Source organism: Equus przewalskii, chromosome 13 (genome assembly GCF_037783145.1).
Source record: "Equus przewalskii isolate Varuska chromosome 13, EquPr2, whole genome shotgun sequence".
NCBI classification, from domain to species: Eukaryota; Metazoa; Chordata; class Mammalia; order Perissodactyla; family Equidae; genus Equus; species Equus przewalskii.
This window is the reverse complement of record NC_091843.1, coordinates 66,367,537-66,384,379: the sequence shown is the minus strand read 5'-3', so window position 1 is coordinate 66,384,379 and position 16,843 is coordinate 66,367,537. Positions and strand designations below refer to the sequence as shown.

General features: G+C 35.4%; 1 protein-coding gene across 1 annotated transcript in view; it reads left to right on the top strand.

Moving 5' to 3' along the window:
• Positions 1–16,843, top strand: part of PAM (peptidylglycine alpha-amidating monooxygenase) — a 203,200-nt gene that overhangs the window by 124,661 nt on the left and 61,696 nt on the right. The window contains 5 exon segments of the mRNA XM_008527663.2: positions 10,450–10,498; positions 11,838–11,905; positions 13,646–13,726; positions 14,011–14,087; positions 14,414–14,517. Coding sequence (XP_008525885.2) covers positions 10,450–10,498; positions 11,838–11,905; positions 13,646–13,726; positions 14,011–14,087; positions 14,414–14,517 — 379 coding nt within the window.

Below are 16,843 nucleotides of genomic sequence, written 5' to 3'. Positions count from 1 at the left end.
TTATGTTAGTTGACTGTCTTACTTGCAAGATGGAAAAGATACTCTAAATAAATACATGACCAAGAGACATTTGATGAAAACCATTCAAATATAACATTTAATAATATTTACAAAATATTCTGTTAGAAAAATAAAATCCAACCTCCTCTAGGCCCAGAAGAGATCCTTCTGACCTCCCAGTTTCTTCCAACAGAAACATTACCCTCCTCTTCATCCAATTTGGAAACCATCCTGCTCTCCATTTCTTCTCTTTACATATTAATTCTTCTTTTCTCCATCTTTGAAAACTTTCAAAAGTGTTTCTTCTTGTGGGGACATTTCTCCTCACCTACATTTTTCTAGCCCCATTTCTTCACGGGTATTCCTTTTCTTGTTTTCCCAACTTACATGTAATGTACCACCTATTAGTAACTGAAAGGAGAGTAAAGTCGGACCTGTAAACACAGACCCTTCTGCACTGACCCTTTACCTTACGGTGTAAAGACTTGCTTAAGGTCTGAGGGAATTTTGAGAGATAATTTGGGTCACTGAGGGGTTTCAGTGTTTCTCCATTAATGTAGTAATGATATTTAGCATTTGTATACTACTACTAGCATTTGTATACTACAATCCAGAAGTGCTTTATAACTATTACTTTATTAATTCTCATACCACGTTGCAACATAAACATATTGAATGACTGCAAATTAATGCTAAATCAAATATATGAACTATATTGTTAAAAAATGCATTCCCTAATTAATAGCAAGAACCTCAAGCATTCATAATTATGTGTAATTAGATACTTTGGATTTATTTTTTCCTTGAAGAACCAAAACACAATACACAATGGTATTTTTTTTTAAAAGGTATGCTTTTTTTAGTGAGGAAGATTGGCCTTGAGCTAACATCTGTTGCCAATTATCCTTTTTCTTTGTTTTTTTCCCTCCCCAAAGCCCAGGTACATAGTTCTATATCCTAGCTGTAGGTCATTCTGGTTCTTCTGTGTGGGATGCCACCACAGTGTGGCTTGATGAGAGGTGTGTAGGTCCACAGGCGAGATCCAAACAGGCCAACTCCGGGCCGCTGAAGTGGAGCACACAAGTTAACCACTCAGCCGCGGGGCCAGCCCCTACAATAGTATTTTAAGTTGATGAGGATAATTGGGTTGAAAATGTAGCCACTGATTTTTGTTTGAGCTTCAAAAAACATATTTTCCAATTAAATTACAGCTTTTGCAGAATATAAATTTTCTGTTTTCAAAACAAAATAGGATGGTGTTGCTGCTCGGTTATCCTCTCTTTGTCATTCATGAGCATTTAGAGGTTTCAGTTAAAGTAAAAGAGGGAAAACACCTTGTTGCACAAAATAGTTGAGAATTCCAAAGGGAGTGAAAGATAAACCTTTTATATATATATAAAAAAATACCCTCAAGACAATTCAAAATTTTATACTAGAGCATTTTATATGTGAAACATGCTTTGAGCTTTATATTTCAAATTGCGTTTAAAACAGTTTCTTTGGTCAAAACTCTTGAAATCCCTTTTTATTCCATTACTTGTTTTATCCAGTACTTTCTCTGTGGTTCCTATACTTTTGCAGGTATATTCTGCCTTCAGTGGAGAGAACAGACAATAATTGAGAGAATGCAAAAGGAAATTTAGATTATCATTTTAGAAGTGAATATATATTAAAAACAGAGATACAGAAGTAAAAAGTGACTGATAGGACTTTTCACTGGGAGAAAGGGGAAATTAAAAAAATAAATAATTTTAGTAAGTGGGTATATTATTTAAAAGTGTCCCACCAAAGTCCATGAAGGTAGTGGACATGCTAGTTAAATGTGCCTGGTCTTAGCCAAAACACAACTCCTTCAGAAAGACAAATGTTTAAATATGTTATGTACATAAACATAAAGATTTAAACCTTAAGGCCTCAGGAAGGGGACGGAAGTGGAGAGTTTTTGCTTCTTGATCTGGGTTCTGGCTCCACGTCTATGTTAGTTTGTTAATATTCCTGAAGCTGTACCTTCCGATTTGTGCACTTTTCTGTGTTTTATAGTTCAACAGAAAGTTCAAAAACCAATCAATAATTTGAAAACCCAGTGCCATGTTTTAAAAAATATTGTATTTACCTAGGATTGGTGGATTTTGGCTTTTCATTTTACTTCCTTAGAAGTATGATTCTGGAGCAGGTTCGTAATTCTGAGAGAAGAAATAGTGTAGACCGTAAGCCTGGCTGTCGATTCTTTTTTTTTTTTTCGCATTCATAAAAGATGGAAACAGGAAAGTACTCTGACATTAGTCGTGCCATAACATCCTCCACACACACAGCGATTATAAAAGTACATTGGTGAGCCTGCCTTCCTGCCTTCCATTTGATCTCTTCTGGGAACCGCACAGGCCGTCACTTGTGAAAGTCGTCTTCTTGCAGGATGGATAAATGCATTTTCTCTTCCTTGCCACAGGACAAATGGAAGCTAGTAATTTCTAGTCCCATAGCAGTGAATACAAAATCAAATGAGGCGAACTTGCTGCAGTGACAGCTTCAAAAGGAATTCTTTTTTGAAGATTTTTTTTTTCCATAGTGCTGGTGTGTTTAGCACCGAAGCTCATCTGCTAAGCCAGCTTTCAACAGCCTCCAGGAAAACTTCTGTGCAGTTTGTATCATATATTAACAGTGCCCCGATTTCAGTTATATTTGCTAAGCAGATACACGTTTGCCGTGACAGCTTAAAGTGTTAGTGCTTTTTGACTAGAGACTATTTTATATCAGTGTATCTGTAACTGGAGAGTCCTGATATTCTGAAAATATGCTTTCAGGGATCTGTGAATTCTCTACAAGAAATTTGATGACTCAGTTTTTGTTTTAAAGAAACTCTAATAAAAAACTTTAATGTATGCATTTTCTGGTTCATTTGAAGGATCATCTTTTTACTGAGTACTGTCAGGTGACCAGGACCTGAATTTATAATCCAGGTGGTACCAAAAAAACAATCAAGGAGCTGTGTCTTAACTTCATTAAAACCAGGCTTCCACTCAGCGTGCTTGTGCCCACAGTGAACATGAGATGACCCATATCTGCTGTGCCTGCCACTGTTTCCTATTTGTCTCTTGTGCTGGCGTCCATCTCTCTGCTGTTCAGAGTTTCAAATGTACAGAAATAACCTTTTTTTAATATAACAGCACAGTCCAACTGAATAGAAATAACTTTTTTTTTTAACAACATGGCCCAACCGAAACAATTGACAGCAATCTGTTCCAACGCTAAGGAAACTGGCCGTGTTGGATTTATTAAGAGACCTCACTCTCCACTCTCCTAAAGGATTTTCCCAGTTATTTTGACTATATGAAATTTTCCCTGACATTAGAAATGAATCCCCAAGTAATCTCCTGTTTTTGGTCACCGTGGGAGCGATGATTTAATCTCAGCAAAACATCATCTGTCCAATTAATTTATTGTTGTTAATTTAGAACAAAGAACTATAAGGTAAAGATATAGCAGCTTAATAGCACAAGAGTTATTACAATATCTATGTACATAGATTATTGCAAAATTATTGGTGTGTAATGTGATATCCTTGATTCATTTTTGTTTGTTCAAGAGAGGGAGAAAGTCCAAAAGGTACCTTTAAATTATGTTGAGAAGACTTTGAGAGGGTAGAAGGATTTGATACAGTTTATAACTATTTGCTTATAAATTTTCTAAAGTTCGTTTTTTGATATTGAAGATGTTACTTCTCTATTTTTCATAAGACTTGGCAGTGGTTCCAGGCATGCTTTTTCAGTATTTCCATAAGGAAAGGATACATTATCCCAAACTGTGGTTGGGACAGTAGATAATGGGTGTGCTTTATCCTCCACCTTTACCTTCCTAGGAGAGAGTAGTGAATTGAAATCCACTCTACCACTGTCTATCTGAAGGACTTTTCCAATTAGTGGGATTTAGTTTATAACAATACATTGTTTCCCTCAGGATCAATGGTTAACCTATCCTTTTATTGAAGTAGGAAACAACCAGGACAAGATGAGCTCATGAAGTGTAGAGAGCTATCTCTAGAGGGAAAGAGTAGGAGAAACTGACAGACTTCTAAGGATCCAAGATGTATTAGGTTATTATCATGCATCATTCCACATACTTACTTTACTACTTAGCTATGAACCCCAGCAGGAACTACAAGCTATTATTAGAAAAGCAAGCTAAATAGTTTGGAATGGATAACCTCATATCCCATGCATTCATCTCCCATTAAGAGAAGTGAACTTCCTACTTAAATGGATGTCCTTAGTACCACTGGTTACTTATCCATTCTTGCTTAATTCCTTTATCTTAGCTTCAGGATATTTCATAGATAAAATGCCTTGGAAGTCTCAGAGAAATAGAAATCTTTTTTTTTTAAGTATGTTTACTAAATACTAACATTGAGAATTAGATTTGATACCCACGTGTGTCAAAAATTAGCTGAATTGCTTTGGCTAACACTCAATCTCTGTAGCCTCTTTTTCCCTATCTATAAAGAGCAAGAGTTGAACTCCATCATCTGCAGGGTCCCTTTCAGTTCTGAAATTCTATGAGTCTATATATTTGATAGAATACCTTACTCTCTGCCTAAGCAGAGGAGAGCAATTTCTCGAAAAGGGTAAGCTGAGACCCATGTGGAGTGATCATCCAGTTTTCATCTTGTTCAAGATTAGGTTCTGAATGAATGCTATTTTTAAGTCTCATCCGGTGTCTGGAAATACTTGTTTCTTTCATTATCAGACTACTCTTTATAGGTTTTACCACTCAACCACCAGTACTGCAGTACTGTTCTATGCTGTGATGTGCTTCTAAGGCATTATTAGACTTTGTTACTTTACATTTCTTTTTAAAAATAATTCTTTTAACTTTTCCACTGTTAATAGCTTCACCATTACAAAAGCTTCCATTATATATATATGACATTATAATAGAATATAATGACATGTAATGAAATATACTTCTCCATGTCATAAATACCTATGAAATTTCATCTCCATATCTTGAAATCCATAATTTTATGCTAAAATTATGTCTTACTGAAAGAGAACAGCAATCATGAAAGATCCCTTTAACAGGAATGTCGGTTTGATCCTCTGTAAATAGACAGAACATTAATGGCTAAAAGTCAAGTATTCACCAGTGTACCTTGAGAGAGAGTGAAGCTACAGCCCAGTCCAATGAAGAAGAGAATGGCTTTACTTTGGAATAAGAAAACTAAAATAAGATAAATTAAGCTACCTGGAAAGAAGAGCTGTCAGGATTTTTGCATGATGACAGTAGTACAGGATAAGTGAACAAATGTAGTTTAAAACAACAATTTCAATATCAGTATAAAAATGGCCTCACTCTCTTTTCTACAAACATAAGATCCTGTTGAACTGACTTCTGGCACAGAACTCAGAAAGAAGCAGATTGTCTTAGGTCTAGTTAAGGGGAACTTTAATACTAAAAGTCATAGAAGGACCTTGAAACAATGCATTATGAGCTTCTTTGTGGTCCTATGGTCCGTAAGCCAAGACTTTCATTTTAGCCAGAACGTGGTGTTTATGTCTTGCTAAAATTTCTTAATTTCACTGGTGACTCTGTTCTGTGTTTACCTAGTCCAGACCCTTCTGAAATCACCATTTCTGTTCCCATTTCTAGAATATCTATTTTGTGCAATATCTTTAACATACCATTTTAATGCTAATTCCTTTTTTTAAACCATCTCTTTACTCATTTAATAGTCCCATGTTCCTCTCCCCATTTCTTCTATTCCTGTGTTATTAGCTACGTTCTTTACAGAGATTATCTCATTTATAGACTGCAGTTTATCTTAGGGGGATCAATATTGATCATAAATACTAATCTACTAAGCATTAAATAGATAACCTTGTGTATCCTACTCATTTTAGACAAAGGAACTCAGTGAGCACCTGGTTGAAAACTGATGATGATCTTTTAAGTCACTGTGGTCAGATTACTGTGTGTGATTAAAATACACAGATTAATTCCAAAATTTCCACCCAGTGAATCTTACATATTGTACATTGGAAATGCACAATATTTATACTGAAATATAAATCAGAGGAATAGTCCACTTCCTAGTCTACCTTTCATTCAGACAAATTCAGTCCTATAATTTCACCCATTTTAGTGATTTGACTCATTACTGGTCCCATCTTTTTTTAAGCTATGAGATCCATTCTCTGCTTCTGCCCTGCAATGACTTTTCCATCTATTTCTTCTTCTCTCTCCTGTTTTCTTTCATTCTAGTCACAGAATCAGTCTTTATGGACACCTTCTTCAGCTAGGATAGATTTTGATATTCTGAGTTCATTTTCTGTACAATTTCTTAACTATGTCAGTTCTGATTTCATTTTTCCCTCTTCTGTGGTAAAATATTAGCAGAAGGAAGCACTGATGTTATTTCTTTATGATAATAAGCCTTTTAAGTGCCATCCATTTTTGTGATGATGCATGTCAGAGACAGATTTCATATATAGCCAAGTGAATTGAAATGAATTAATTCTTATGAGGCTTCATATCTTGTGGCTGAAGCACTGTGTTACAATAGAAGGGCAGGCAAAGTCACAGCACACTGGAAATCATTAGTAAAATATGCAGAAGTAGCTGAAGTTCCTGAGTTCACCAGCTGTAAGATCAGTGTAGAGGTTGTGGAAATAACCATGCATCACTGTGGCAAGGATCACGTTGGAGTTAGAAGATCATAGTCTTCACACCAAATGCTAGGCTGAAATATGCTTCTCTCCAAAGCTGCCACTTGCTGTAGGAATAGCTGTGAATCCAGGAGCCCTCCAGACCCCACACCACCTTCTCTGAAGGAGTTCAAGTTGCTCCTGCTGGAACTTCTCACTCTGTGTATATGCAAGCACATGGGCTCTTCAGGTCAAACTGTAGAAAGTCATACTAAGAGATCACAGTCATTTATAATAACAAAATTTGATTCTGAAATAGTGAATATGTGAATAACAAGTGACTCTTAATAATGTCTAAAATGTATATAAATATACTTTATGAGTATTTACGTTGAGATAACTTCTAGAATTTGGTTCAACTAAAATGCCTTTGTTAAAATGTGTATTTATCCATTAGTAAATAACAGACTTTCTTAAAATCACACAGTTAGAATTGTGTTCTGTCACCCCATGGTTAAATAATGATGATAATCTAAAGTGTTTTCCATAATTTAAAGCCTATTTACATACTCATACACCCACGCGCACACCCACAGCATAGTTTTTAGAAATGCCTTGTTTCTTGCTGATTCAATGGATCAAATTGACCAGATAAATTTGATGTAAACAAATTCCTTGAGCCATGACTCAGAAACTCTATCTGGTGTCGTTTTTAAGTGTATCTCTTCACTTAAAATTTCTGTATATTTTGATTTCTGAAGTTTTTGGTAAAACAAGCAAGATTTTCACTTTGGATCTTTGTATATTCACCAGCCTTCTGCCCATTTAAGATTTACATTCTATAAGGCAAAACTTAGAGTCTCTCAAATTCAATTTTCCCTTAAGTCATTATATTATAATATGTAAGTCAGAAGTTCAGTATATTTCTCTCCAGAATGTGTTGATTGTCTCATATTACTACTTGAATTTTTAGCTGTTTCGTTATTATTGTGTGATGTCCTTGACTTTCTTAGAGGATGTGGCATGTAGTTGATAAACATGTGGGATCAAATGAAAACCTGGTACTATGTCATTTCAGTGGAGTGAGTGGTGAGACCGTGGCTCACTTTTAAAACTCTGGAGGGAAGCAAATAGACAACACTCATGTAGCAATGGCCATTACTTAATTTGGAGAAATCTTTGATAAGTATGGTTATAACATGTCTTTAAATTAAAATTTGTTTTTAACTTATTTCTGTTTTTTTTTTTGAGTAAAAAGCTATTCAATGTAGACAATTCTAATAAAGAACATTATCTAACAAGAGGATGCGCCGTTACTCTCAATAGCTGGCATGTTACTCTTAGTCCTGCTCCTTTTAATTTAGTGACACATTTCAGTTTTAATGATAAACTTCTTTAATAGTTCCTGAAATGTGTTAACTTATTTATTAATTTCTCCCATTTAATTTTTTTAAGTCATGGTAAAGAATATCAGCCAAGTTGGATATCAAAATGTGATTCACTTGATTCTTTCAATGCAAAGATGTAATGTAAAACCAAGAGACAATTCTCATTGCACGTTGATCCTTTTGCTTGAATGGACATTGTATGAGGGAAACTCAGTATTGTTAATTAAAGCAAAAAATAACAAAACCTGACATTCACTAATTAGTAACTAATCTGTAAGTGCCAGATGAACTCCTTATGTGATCCTGTCACTCCGCTGCTTAAAATCTTCCAGTGGCTTCTTTGCAGAAAGAGTGAAACTCACACTCTTACCACACTCTGCCTGGCCTGATGGCCAGCCTAGGTCTCCAGCCTAATGGCCACTCCATCCTTCCTGAACCACAGTAGATAAAATAGCTACCCAATCACATTATCCTTTTGAGTTCACTGAGTGACATTATCTTGTTGATATATTTGGTGTTTTGTTTTTCCCTATCCCTCCTACCCCATTTCCTTATCTCTCCACTCCCATTAGAACATAAGCACCATGAAAGCAGGAAACTTGAATATATTATTTTTCACCGTATTCCCACTGTATAGAACCATGCCTGAATATAGTGATTGCTCAATAAATATTAATTGAATGAGTGGATGATTATCATTTCTCAAAATAACCTTATAGGATAGGTATGATGTCTTTTATACCCATGAGAAATGTTTCCTGAAATCAACTAAACTAATTAGGAGAGTCTCTGGAGTTTAGAATCCATTTGCTGTGAATGAAGAGTATACTTTCCACCATTCTCTTTTGATCAGTTGAGATATTTATATAATTCTGGGTAAAGTTATTGGCTAATCATTTTGAAAGTAGTATTTACTAAATACTACTAAATATTTATTAAATCTCATGCATTACATTTAGGAAACCTTGTTCTCAAAAATAAAATTTTTTTAAATAAATTAAAAAGCAGTACTCTTATCTTTTCTATATTTAAAAGCATAGGCAAAAATGAAGAAAAACCTGTGGTTGTTATTTATTATTATTTTTTCTCCTTATTTCTTTAAAATTCAATTGAAATTTAAAAAAAAAGAACTCACTGAAATTATTGTGGAGAAGCACCTCGTTGAAATTGACTTAGGAGATTGGCTAGAGATCCCTTTATAAATGACCAAAAAAACCCCCCAACTGATTAAATATAAAATGTTTATCATTGAATTTATTTTTGTACTATCTTTGTTAAGATCTAGCTTGATACTATACAGAGAAATTTTCTTTGTGTTTCATTACCAAAGTATTAAATACGATGTGTTATACTTTCTTTCTAAACTTTATGATAAATTAAAATACATATCTTGTTAGTTAAGTTACCTGTTATTATGTATTTCTATATGAAACTACTTTTGCTTTTCTCATGAGAATTACATCTGAAAGAAAAAAATTCTCTTAAAAAAACCCCTTCCATCTGCTATTATTTATTAGCACACTTCACTTCTTAATTTCTAGTATAAATCTATCAATCTTCCACACAGAAACATGCAATAATTATTTATATTAAAATCAACTCTCAAAATTGAGATATTAAGTTTTATAATGACTTAGAATAAAATGTGAAGTAGAAAGCATTTAACATCTACAGAAATCAAAGGAAGGAGTATAGTCATGTCTACGTGGTGAGAGATCAGCAAGTTCAACAGAGATAAGAATTTCGATGGGTAATTTAAATTTTTACCTTCTACTTGGGGAAGGCAAAGAAAGAAGGGAGAGAGAGGATTTGTAAGCCATCTCTGAAGTGTCCTTGGCAAAGATAAAGAGATACTCAGAGCTTTTCACAACGTTAGGGTGGAAAAAGAATGAGCAGCAGGTTTCTGTTTAGATGGTGGGAATAAGCCAGGCTTAGAAACCAAAGAAGGTGATTCCTACACAAAAATTTGAGACATTACAGACTCTAAAAATGGTAAAAAGCCCAAATTATGGACTGCTTCAGTTTTGGAAAGTAGAAAAGCTAGTTGTTTGGAGCCCAATGGAACATTGAGTTATTGAGTATTGAGTTATAATCATTTAAAATTTATTAGTTTAAGAGGCCAGCCCGGTGGCACAGCAGCTAAGTGCGCACGTTCCACATCTGTGGCCCGGGGTTTGTCGGTTCAGATCCCGGGTGCAGACATGGTACTGCTTGGCACGCATTGCTGTGGTAGGCGTCCCACGTATAAAGTAGAGGAAGATGAGCATGGATGTTAGCTCAGGGCCAGGCTTCCTCAGCAAAAAAGAGGAGGACTGGCAGTAGTTAGCTCAGGGTTAATCGTCCTCAAAAAAAAAAAAATTTATTAGTTTGAAATCTATTTTTCACATTTTCCTATTTAAGATGTGAATTTTGTGTGTTTTCAGATAATCACAAGGACTGTTCTGGTGTGTCCTTACACCTCACACGCCTGCCGTAAGTACTTCCAGTTATCCTAGTGGAGTGGCAACTTTAAGATCTTTGAGAACTTAAAAGTGGGAAATCCGCTATACAACAAATTACCCTAAACTTAGTGGCCTAGACAACAAATATTTATTGTCTCAGTTTCCTGTATGTCAGGAAGCTGGGCACAGCTTAGCTGAGTGCCATGGCTGCTGGTCTCACACAAAGGCTGCAGTCAAAGTCTCAGCCAGGGTTTCAGTCATCTGGGGGCTCAGCCCAGGAGGAGCCACTTCTAAGATGGCTCTCATGGCTACTGACAGAATTCGTTTCCTTCCTGGCTGTTGGCTGGGGTACTGCCTCGTTTCCTTGCCATGTGGACTCTAAACAGGGCAGCTCGCAACATGGCAGCTGGCGTCCATCACAGCAAGCAAGGGAGAAATGAGAGGCCATGTAAGATGGAAGCCAGAGTCTTTTTGCAGCCTAGTCTCAGAAGTTACTGAATAACATACAAGTCTGATAAGTGAAGAAAATAGTTGCCACAAATCTTCATACTGTGACTCCTATGATAAAAAAATGAAATCACTTTTGCCATATTCTGTTTGTTAGAAATAAGAAATTACTAGGTCTACTTACTAGGTCCAGCCCACACACAAGGAAAGAGGATTAGACAAGGGCATCAGTGTCAGAGCCAGGAATCAGTGGGAGCCATATCAGTCAGGGATCTCCAGAGAAACTGAACCAATAGATGTTTTTTATATGCGTATACATAGACACAGAAAGAGAGAGACATTTACTTTAAGGAATTGGCTCGCACGAATATAGGGGCTGGCAATTCTGAAATCTGTAAGGAAGGCTGGCAGGCTGGCAATTCTGGCGGAGTCAGTGTTGCAGTTTTAGGTCCAAAGGCAGTCTGGAGGCAGAATTCCTTCCTCTTTGAGGGACCTCAGCCTTTTCTTTTTAAGAGACCCACCCACACTGTAGATGGTGATCTGCTTTACTCAAAGTCAATGATTTAAATATTAATCATATCTAAAAAATACTTTCATAGGAACGTCCAGGCTAGTGTTTGACCAAGCAACTGTGCACTATAGCCTGGTCAAGTTGACACATACAATTAATCACACAGGAGCCATTTAGAGACTGCCTCCCACATTCGCCGTGCCATAAAAATGTCTGTTTACCTATTTGCCCAAGAAAATAAGTTATTTTTAGGAAAAAATATATATATTCTATGTCTTTTTCCATGTTATTTTGTTTTAATTTTCACAAGAATTATGTTTTACAGACCAGTGTATTGAAGTATATCTTATTTTTCCAAGGTAATAGTTTTACCTTTTCAAATCATTGAGATAAATATTGCTGTTTTCTGCAGACAGCCTTTAATTGCTGGCATGTACCTTATGATGGCTCTTGACACTGTTATACCAGCAGGAGAGAAAGGTGAGTAATTATCTTTGAGTATTTACCATTACCTCACGACTAATCTATAGGAATGGATTTACAGTATATTTCTTATAAATTTTTGAATGGCCAATATTTTTGAGTCCCTGAAAAACAAACCAATTCTTTATTATCCTTGGATTTAAAATAGGTTTTTGTACTATTTCAAGGCAATGGTTTATTATTTCCATTATTTTATTGAGATGCTAAGAATTAAGCCCATGAGTAGGTAGTAAGTTATACAAATTAAAGAATAAATCTTGAGTATGGTGCAAATCAATCATCCATTCCTTAGATGCCAAAGACAAACATCATAACATACGGTGGCATGAACTACTGTAGAGAATATCAGGTTCAAAATCAAGAAGCTAGCAAATGCAATACCGACCCAGTCTTTTAATGTAGATATACTGGGCTTATTTCCCCATTTTAATAAGGATAATAATAGCTGATTCTCCTAAACTTACAAAAAGCTATTGGAATAAGTATACTGTTATTTACTGATGTATGTGACCCTCCGATGAAAGTGCCATATTAAGTACAGTAGTCCCCCCTTATCCGCAGTTTCGCTTTCCATGCTTTCAGTTACCTGCTGTGAACCATGGTCCAAAAATATTAGATGGAAAATTCCAGAAATAAACAATTCATAAGTTTTAAATTGCACGTATTCTGAGTAGCATGATGAAATCTTGAGCAGTCCAACTCCATCCCACCCCAGGAGGTGAATCATTCTTTTGTCTAATGTATCCATGCTGTATACCCTACCTGCCAGTTAGTCACTTAGTAGCTGTCTAGGTTATCAGATTGGCTGTGGGAGTATCACAGTGCTTGTGTTCAAGTGACCTTTATTTTACTTAGTAATGTCCCCAAAGCTCAGGAGTAGTGATGCTGGCAGTTTGAATATGCCAAAGAGAAGGCTTTAAGTGAGAAGGTGAAAGTTCTCAACTTAATAAGGAAAGAAAAAAATCATATGCTGAAGTTGCTAAGAACTACGGTAAGGATGAATCTTCTATCCGTGAAATTGTGAAGAAGAAAAAAGAAATGTGTGCTAGATTTGCTGTCGCACCTCGAATATGTATGTATAGGAAAAACATAGTATATACAGCGTTCAATACTACCCTCAGTTTCAGGCATCCACTGGGAGTCTTGAATGGATCCCCCTGACAAAGGGGGACTACTGAATTACCCATTTATTTTTACTGGGAATCTTTTAAAGTTAGTAACAAGTATAGTCATTGTTACTGTTCATTTGCTTATTATCAGACATATTTATTGAATTACTACTATGTGTTAGACTATAAGGAAGGGAGAGTATGAAATGGTCCGTTTTCAACAGGCACTGTCAGTTGAGTTATCTTAGGTGTTTGCAACCAATTTTTCAAAGATCCTTTTGTTCTAAAAATAAAAACCAAATTTCAAGCTTTTTCAACTGCATAAATTCCCTGGTAAAAGTAACAAATTAAGCCTATGTTTTCACTGACATGGTATTTTGGTTTGGCCCTAGTCATTTTGTTTATGAATGAACTAAAATGTGAGGACAAAGGGTTCTTAACTCGTGTTAGTAAAGTGGCTGGCACATAATAAGTGGTTAATGTCTGCTGAGTTCATGAGCGCATGTTTACTTCATAGGCAAACCCCCATGCCTAGCATCCTGTGAATACTCTAAACATACTTTTAGACAAGAATGATGTTATCTTCCACTTGAATAGTGACTTTTTTCTGTGTTTTCATTTCTCACAGTGGTGAATTCTGACCTTTCATGCCATTATAAAAAGTACCCAATGCATGTCTTTGCCTATAGAGTTCACACTCACCATTTAGGTAAGAACTTTAAACTACATGTTAAATTATGAATATTTACCACTGTGTTTGCCATTTCCATAAATGTAAAATGTAAATTATATTTGACCTTAAATCTGTTTCACTAAAAGAAGTTTGCACAATACTTTGAAATTCTGTATGTTTTTTCATCATACTGTTTTCATAAAATAGCTAGCATTGGGGGTTCTGAAAATATTCACATTTTATTTTGAAATGGGAAAGCAAATAATGCCTTTTATTTTTCTAATACCTTATTACATGATTATCATTTGTGCTCATTACAGGTAAGGTAGTAAGTGGCTACAGAGTAAGAAATGGACAGTGGACACTGATTGGACGTCAGAGCCCCCAGCTGCCACAGGTGTGTAGAGTCTAGTTTAAGTTTGAGAGAAAAAATATTACTCAGCAGATAGTAATTTAAAAAAACCTCATAAAACCCTTGTAAATTTCTCTGACCTCTAAGCATCTCTAAATCGAGCTTTACTGTATATCCAAGCAGCGTATAGCCTCCTTTTTTGATGGTTTTCTTATTGATACTCTTAATATTTCTAAATGTGGTGGTGAAGTGTGTGTATGTGTGTGTCTTCATCCTCTCTACCCACGGTGTTCCAAGCCTTGAGTTATTAAAGCATGTGGTTCTGGGTTTTACTGATCCTTTTAATGAATCATTGTTTGTCTTCTTGTCAGGCTTTCTACCCTGTGGAACACCCAGTAGATGTCAGTTTTGGTGACATACTGGCAGCAAGATGTGTGTTCACTGGTGAAGGAAGGACAGAAGCCACGCACATTGGGTATGATTCTGCAAATTCCACTATTGAAAAAGATTTTATTGGAACAAGGCATGATTATAGGTGACAGTTATCTTTATGAATGACTTCCACATTTTTTTCCCATTATGAACAATTGCAAGAAAGTATGTAGCACTGTATCATTTTAGAACTGATCGATTTGGGTAAACTCGAGAACATGTGCTTATTTTTTCACGTTTCCTTTCTTCCTGCTTATTCAAGACCTTCAGTATCACACCTCTATATTATACTTACCTCAAGAGTGCATATTACTTCCTCAGACTCACTTTAATAAAGAAAAATATAATGATTGTGAATTGTTTTTCCTCAAATGTCCTTTAGCCCTGTGTTTAAATTTAGGCAGATATATGGGTTCTGCATTTGGTGGTGTCCATTAATTATTACTCAGAGCCATGGGTTTTTCTGCCTGTTGAAACTTCTATGTATTCAATGTTTTCTAGTTATTTTGTCTACCCAATGAGGATAATAAGATGCAGCACTTTTGCAAAACAGGATGTTGGACTTTGAAATAATTTTCAAAATACTGAGCCTCTTTGAAATAAGTAAAATTTTCAAAGCACTGTGAATTCTTTCAAAAAAGGTATGCCTAAATTAAAAATGAAAGATAGTTTCTTATAGTCTTGTTAGTTAGAAAGAACCAAGAAGCCTCCTTTCCATGTTAAACTAGGTTATAAAATATTTACTGATGCTACCTGGAAGCTGGAGTTTTAAACCATTTTATCTTTTGATCAAAGAGAAATTATAGAAAGTAGGCATCTGAAAATATGCATTAGATGCACTGGAGGTAATTCGTATGATGACAAGAAGAACTGTTGGCTGTCATGGGAAAAAGAAAAGGTACTGATGTAGGTAACAGAAAAAAAGGGCCTTTGAGATGGTGGAATAGGATTTTGTATGTCAGTCTAAAAGGATTTTTATATTAATAAGCATCAATTTTGAGGCTAAAGGTAGAAAATATATGTTTAGAATAGAAAAAATGATCAATTTATATTAAAAAAGATGTTTCCAACAGCTTTGCTTTTTGATAAATTTGACAAATTTGGACAAGAAATTTGAGAAAAACAATAAAATTATGGAATTGCACAAAATGGTCATAAGAAAAGATTGACAAAGTAGACTTAATTAGATTTGAAGGAAAGAGTCTTACAATTCACTTCTTCACAGTCTTTCTATACATGAAGTAATAGGATTCGTAGGGTATTGATCAGCTGACCTTGGTTTTATGTTAGTGTAGAGCCCCAGGAACTTTACATAAATGCTATGGGTTATTTTATTAACCTTTGAAATAGATAAACAAAATTGTAAAAAAATCCCTTTCAACACATCGTATGTATTAGTTTACAAGTTCAAGTGTGGAATAAGTAGAATTTTTTGGTTAGAGCTCCCTTTAAAATGGGGGGCAGGAGGGCCTTGTAAGTTGGCCAGATGCTGTCCTTTGAGAATCCTCTGTGAGGCAATATCAACCGGAGAAGTTAATGACTTGTTACAGGACCAGCATGAGAGGCCAGAGTGATCTCTGGAGGCCTCTTTCAGTTTCATGAGTCCAGAATAATTCTAATCTTTTTTAAAGTATGCATTTTGCTTTAAAATAATACATCCAAATGATTATACCAGTCTGTCTTTTTGTAAATCTCATGTGGGCTAAAGGAAAATCCATTTTGTAGTACAAATGAAATAGAAAGAAGTTATAGGCAATTACGTTATTTGGCGAGTCCATATTCTGAATACTTAATTTATACTAAAGAAGCAATTTTTTTCCAGTAGAATGATAAACTAATAAGACAGGTTTGGATAAATTTAAATATTAATAAAATCCTCATAATAATGCTTAGCATTCCTATAGCATTTAATATGCTTTTTAGTTTTAGAAAAGTAGTAACAGCACTGCATCTGTTTTGTAAAATGATAGATACCACTTCCATAGGGTACTATAGAATCACAGTTGAGAGTGTAACCAGTAAAAAAAGAAAGCTAGTATTTTATGATGTCTATTAAATTAAGTGATACTCTGTAAATCTCCTCTCCCTCTCCTCTCTTCCCACTTAATCCCCAACTCACATACACAAACATGCACTCCCACTGGGCATGAGTTTGAATCCTGAGCATGAAGCTGACTTAGATACAAATCCCACTTATCCAAAGGTCTTATGGGGCCAGTAGATGCCCCCTCCAGACACTGGAAGAACCATCAGCTTCAAGGGTTTTGTTTTTTTGGTTTTTTGGGTTTTTTGATGGAGATTAGCCCTGAGCTAATATCTGCCACCAGTCCTCCTCTTTTTGCTGAGGAAGATTGGCCCTGAGCTAACAT